The sequence below is a fragment of the Sorghum bicolor genome, chromosome 6 (genome assembly GCF_000003195.3).
Source record: "Sorghum bicolor cultivar BTx623 chromosome 6, Sorghum_bicolor_NCBIv3, whole genome shotgun sequence".
Lineage (NCBI taxonomy): Eukaryota > Viridiplantae > Streptophyta > Magnoliopsida > Poales > Poaceae > Sorghum > Sorghum bicolor.
This window is the reverse complement of record NC_012875.2, coordinates 48,146,807-48,152,494: the sequence shown is the minus strand read 5'-3', so window position 1 is coordinate 48,152,494 and position 5,688 is coordinate 48,146,807. Positions and strand designations below refer to the sequence as shown.

Here is a 5,688-nt window from a genome sequence, read left to right as displayed (position 1 = left end):
GAAAAAATAACTACCAGCCCTTAGCAGCCGGGGTACGGGAACGTGGGCACGTTCCTGTTCCGGGAACTTCGTCCCGAAACCCGGGACGGGGACATTGCGGGACGCCGTTCCCAATCGCGATGGAACGCGAATTGAATCCAGAAGCAATAAGAGGAACGTCGAGTATCAAACGCCTATGGAACGTGACTCGCAGCCATAGTGATTCGGGGACAAACGATGCTTAGGCAGTGAAGAAAACGCACCTCAGGTCGCATCGCTTCGCTTGCGGTCGCCGGAGGCCGGAGTGCCGGAGTGCCGGAGCCCCGCTCCAGGACGCGGAGCCGGCGAACGGCGAAGTGCTAACGTGCTGCTCCTGCTCCGCAGCGCCGCAAGAATCGTCGAGGCCGAGACGCCGAGTCCGCCATTTGTACGCCGCCGCATCGAGTAGGTGGCCGCCGGCAGGCCGCCGGCGCGGCAGTGGCACTGGCCGTGCGCGCGGATGCATAGAGCTTGCTGCTTGCCCGTGCCGCCGTGCGGCTGTGGCAGTGTGTGCTGTGGCCACTGGCCGTGGCGTCGTGCACGCGGTGCCCGTGCGGCCGTGGCGGCGGCGGTCGGCAAAAGTTCAGCACTTCAGCTGCCCCGAATCGGAATGGGCTTTAGGGTTAAAGTTTTAAACGGCCGACGGCCCAATAAAAAAAAAGTCACAAAAATGAAAGGTTCCCAACAAGACTTCGAACTCTGCACATTTCATAACGTGCAAAACTGCATGGAACGACCACCAGAGACAAAATTATTTCATGTCGTAGCGTCCCCTTTTGATTTGGTAGACGTTCCGGGAACATGTTCCTTATTTTCAGGAACATGTTCCATGTCATCGTTTTATTTCAATTTGGTACGCGTTCCTTTTGGGTTTGGTACGAGCAGCAGCTGTATACCCACCTCGTTCCATAGGTTTTGAAGACGCCGTACCGCGTACCACGTTCCCGTACCACGTCCCCGACGTTCCGGGAACATGGCTGCTAAGTACCAGCCTACATCTACATCGAGAGAAGAAAAGAAATTAGGTGTTAGGAACACACAAAATAAAAAAAATAACATGAAATGAAAATAATGATAAATGAAAAAAGGAAATAAAAAATAATATGAAAAAGGAAATGAAACAAAATAAAACAAACATACAAAATATATAAAGAAAAGAAAAAAATAATAATAAATATATAAAACATAAAATAAAATAAAAAATGAAGTACAAAAAAAGAAAAGAAAAGAAAAAGTGAAGCATACAAAGAAAAAAGAACAAGAGAAAAAGAAGAAAAGAAAACATACGTACTACAATATACGAAAATACACGTACATACCTACCTGGACGCTGTTCTTGTAGTCATAATCATAAATCCCGCCACTCGCTCGTTCACGTGGTGGGCTGGCCCCGGTGCAGGTCCTACAAGCTTCCGTCCGGCCGTTCTGACCGAAAGAGTTCGGTACCCCAAACACGTACTTACAAGTTACAAATGGTCCCTTTTCTACTACGGTTCACTTTTTAATTTAGCCGCCTTTTTAATTTATTTGCAGTTCGGCAGGCGGCGGCGTCTCTTCCTGGCTCCTGGCTTCGGCACCACATTTTTGCTTTGTTTAGATGCGAAATCTTTTTTAGATTTCGCTACTGTAGTATTTTTATTTATTTGTGGCAAATATTGTCCAATCATAGATTAACTAGGATCAAAAGATTCGTCTTACGATTTACAGACAAACTGTGTAATTAGTTTTTATTTTCATCTATATCTAGTGCTTCATGCATGTAGCACAAGATTCGATGTGACATGTAATCTTGAAAACTTTTTGATTTTTAGGCTGAGCTAAACAAGGCCTTTGCCCACTTGCGCGCGTGCGTGTATAAGGCCAGTCTCAATACATAGTTTCATGGCACAGTTACATAGACTATAAACTAGGTAAGCGAGTCACATGAGTTTCATAGAGATGAAACTCCTCTCTCATCTGATGAAACTCCTTCATTTAATGACCCTGCCAAGTCAGCAATTTTACTTATATGACATCCTATTTAATGTGTATGATACTCTCATAAAACATACATTGAGACTGGCCTATATAGGCTGCTCTTGGTAGGTAGTAGCACCCGCAGCCCATCAGCGTAGCTGCGTATATAGCCACCATCACAGTTTCTTCTTTGCTCATCGTCATTTGCGGCAGGTAAATCGATCGGCTGCGGGCGACGCGATGTCCAAGGTAGTAGCCAAGGCCTAGCTTGTTTATAGTTATAAAATTTTTTACAAAATGAATACCGTAATATTTTCGTTTGTATTTGATAAATATTGTTCGATCATGGATTATCTAGGCTCAAAAGATTCATCTAGCAATTTACAGTAAAACTGTATAATTAGTTATTTTTTCAATCCATATTTAATGTTACATGTATGTACCGTTAGATTCGATGTAACGTGAAATCTGAAAAAATTCTAGAAACTCTTGATTAGCCATGCATGCATGTGTGCTCCCATATATGTTCAAAAAAAAAAATACAGTTCTCTCTTGTGGAGAAGTCAGACAAATTTTAGAATTCTCGCTGATGCTCCATCTCTTGTTGAGAATAAGTCAGACAATTTTTAGAATTCTCACTGATGCTAGCTAACTTGGGCTCGTCGTCGTCGTTGTTGCAGCAAAAGACTGTGATCAGGCTGGGCGAACCGAACGCCAAGAACCGGTCTAAAGCCATGCAGCTGGCATCCAAATCTGTCGGTACACATCCATCACACTAGCTAGCTATTATCTTGAACGTCGTATGCGGGCCGGGATCTTTCCACATATCGTCCATGAATACACGCTCGTGTTAATTTTATATGCAGGAGTGAACTCGGTGGCGATCATCGGCGACGCCAAGGATCAGCTGGAGGTGGTAGGAGAAAGCGTCGACATCCCCTGCCTGATCAATCACCTGCGCAAGAAGGCCTGCCGCGCCGACATCGTCGTGGTGGAGGAAGTGAAGGACAAGAAGAAGGAGGAGGAGGAGAAGAAGAAGAAGGAAGAAGAAGCTGCCAAGAAGAAGAAGGCGGAGGAAGAAAAGAAGAAAGCAGATGAAGATAAGAAGAAGGCGGAAGAAGATAAGAAGAAGGCGGAAGAAGAGCTCAGGAAGCTCTGCACTTGCCCGCCGCCGTGCACCGGTTATTACGGGCGCCCGCTGCCGACGGTTTTCTGCGAGGATCAGCCAGGATTATGCCACATCCTGTGAAGATGCTTAAGATGGATTTTGCCCTGCGTATGTATGCCTAATATGCTTGTGATTTTGGTTTTGAACTTTTTGCCACATCGACCGGTCAGCTTCTCTCCGTGAATCGGCTTGTCCATGTGTGCACAGACGTGGTTCTGGTTTGCTTTGGCTTCTTCCAATCGTAAGTGGTCATATGAAATTTAGATCACTACTATATAAATATTTTGAGTTTGTTAAGTTAAAATGTTCTAAATTCGACCAGGTTAGTAAATGAAAGCAATCGTTCTAAATCTCCTGCTCTAGTTGTCGCTATCTCCATGCAGAGATTAAAGCTATTTGCTTCTATGTGCTAGGAAAAAAAAAACTTGTGGTGTTTGCCTTTGGGCCTCTGAGGCGGGCAGGCTGGTTGACCGCCTCCGTCCTCCCTAGCGCCCGCCTCTCTGTGAGGCAGCGGCGTGCAGTGGCGGCCACGGCGTGACCCCTTCCAGGCGGCGTGCCAAACGACCAAGGCGCAGGGCTCTACCAAAGGTGTGCAGGGCGGCCTAGCCCCTCCCAGTTGTCGCGCAGGGGCGGCCACAGCCCCTCCTGGCAGTAGCGCGCACATGCCTCGGCAAGTCTAGATCCAGTGGCAGAGGCCTCGAGTTGGATGCGACAGCGGCTGGTGTCCCGATCCAGCGAATGGTTGGGACGACGCGTTGATGGGCCCAGTGGATCTATCTATGGATTTTTTTTATTTGGCAAGCCCTCGACTGCCTAGAGGCCAGCGAGCGAGTATGCAGATGGCGAAGCATCTGGAGGTCGACAATCTAGAGCGGAGGGCACTAGATTTGACCCTAGCAGGCGAGGATCCGTTGTCGACCAACCGGCAATGACAAGCGCGGATCCGTCGCGGGCCAACCGGCAATGAGAGGAGCTGGGAGAGGCTGCGGAGGGAGAGGGGGAGGAAAGGGGCTGCAGATGGCTGTTTTCCTAAAGACCACCGCATCCGGTGCCACCGCTTGCCGGAGAGCGGCGTCAACCAAGGGGCTAGCCGATGGAGAGGCGCTATGATGTGTTGCCCCGAGCTGCCTCACGGAGAGACGACGTGAGGGTCAAGATCCTAGCGACCTTGCATGAAAAAAACATTGTTCCTTGGTCTAAAAAAATCATGGCTGAAAATACTGTTCGCCAGTAAAAAAGTATGGCTTATAAAACAAGCGAACGGGCTTAATATAGACTTTGTTTAGTTCGCTAAAAGAAAATTTTTGGGTGTCACATCGAATGTGCCGACACATTTAAAGTATTAAACGTAGACTAATTAAAAAATTACATCGCTCGTTAAATTACGAGATGAATTTTTTAAGCCTAATTAATCCGGCATTAGCACTGTAGCAATTATGGCTAATCATGAATCAATTAGACCTAAAAAATTATCTCGTGATTTACAACCATAATTAGTTTTTTTGTCTATATTTAATGTTTTATGCATATAATGAAAGATTAGATGGGATAGGTAAAATGTTTTTGAGTGAAGAACTGAACAAGACCATGTATAAAAGTTTTGTTGTAGCCTGCACAAGCTGAAGTTGTCTAGTTTTGCCTTGGTACCTTCACCGGTCAGTATTTGCTGAAGGTGCTGACGCGAGGGTTGGTGAGAGCAAGAGTTTGTTTAGTTTTAATTCCGAGAATTTTTCAACCATTACATTAAATCTTTGGACATATACATGGAGGATTTAGTGTAGACAAAAAAAACTAATTATACAGTTTATTTGTAAATCGTGAGACGAATCTTTTAAGTTTAATTAATTCATGATTAAATATTAATTAACAAATAAAACAAAATACTACAATAGTCAAATTCAAAATCTTTTCAGAGCTAAACAAGGAGAAAAACGTTCACGGTGGACAAAAACTAATAGCAAGTGGCATGCCGCTCGTCACAAAAGAATGCAGTGCTTGATAAAAGTAAACGAAATTAGAGACGTGGCCTTTGAAAATGACGCACGCACCAACATCTTTCTCTATGTTTTATCTATGTTTTATCATGTGTAACCTGTACCATAGATGCATCAGATGGAAATAATGCATTTAGAATGGATTACTTCTAGACGAACATTCATCGTTGACAGAGCATTCACATCGTTCCAAATTTAAAATTACACATATTTATGCGCGTTCAGATTTTGTAGATGCCAGTGTTTTAGATCGTCAACTAAGATAGATATTTAGTGATCTGTCTCCAGAGAAAGCTAATAGCTGGTTATCATGGGCTACAGTGACACCTACTCCATCGGTCCTGAAAATAAAGTATATTATGACTTCTAAAATTTATATTGAAATATAATGCACTTTACATAATGATTATGTTTCGATTTGTCAAGGTTTATTAAAAATAAAGCCACGATTTGAAAAGAAACTCTATAATTAAAATAATCTATAAGTATATACGTCATTAATTAAGTGTTTCCTTAAGTTGTCTTAAAATTAATAGAAGGTACTGTTACAGG

The 5,688-nt window shown here is 44.2% G+C and overlaps 1 protein-coding gene across 1 annotated transcript; it reads left to right on the top strand.

The window, feature by feature from the left end:
- Positions 2,616–3,223, top strand: LOC8058674 (heavy metal-associated isoprenylated plant protein 41). Its single transcript, XM_021463607.1, has 3 exons — positions 2,616–2,733; positions 2,841–3,064; positions 3,101–3,223. Exons 1-3 carry the CDS (start codon positions 2,616–2,618, stop codon positions 3,221–3,223), a joined length of 465 nt encoding a protein of 154 aa, XP_021319282.1.

Bases quoted from the DNA above. Each gene is read 5' to 3' on its own strand.
- LOC8058674 (XM_021463607.1), top strand. From the start codon at position 2,616: ATGCTAGCTAACTTGGGCTCGTCGTCGTCGTTGTTGCAGCAAAAGACT. The intron at 2,734-2,840 runs GTACACATCCAT...TTTTATATGCAG, and splicing joins GCTGGCATCCAAATCTGTCG to GAGTGAACTCGGTGGCGATC. The intron at 3,065-3,100 runs GCAGATGAAGAT...GAAGAAGATAAG, and splicing joins CGGAGGAAGAAAAGAAGAAA to AAGAAGGCGGAAGAAGAGCT.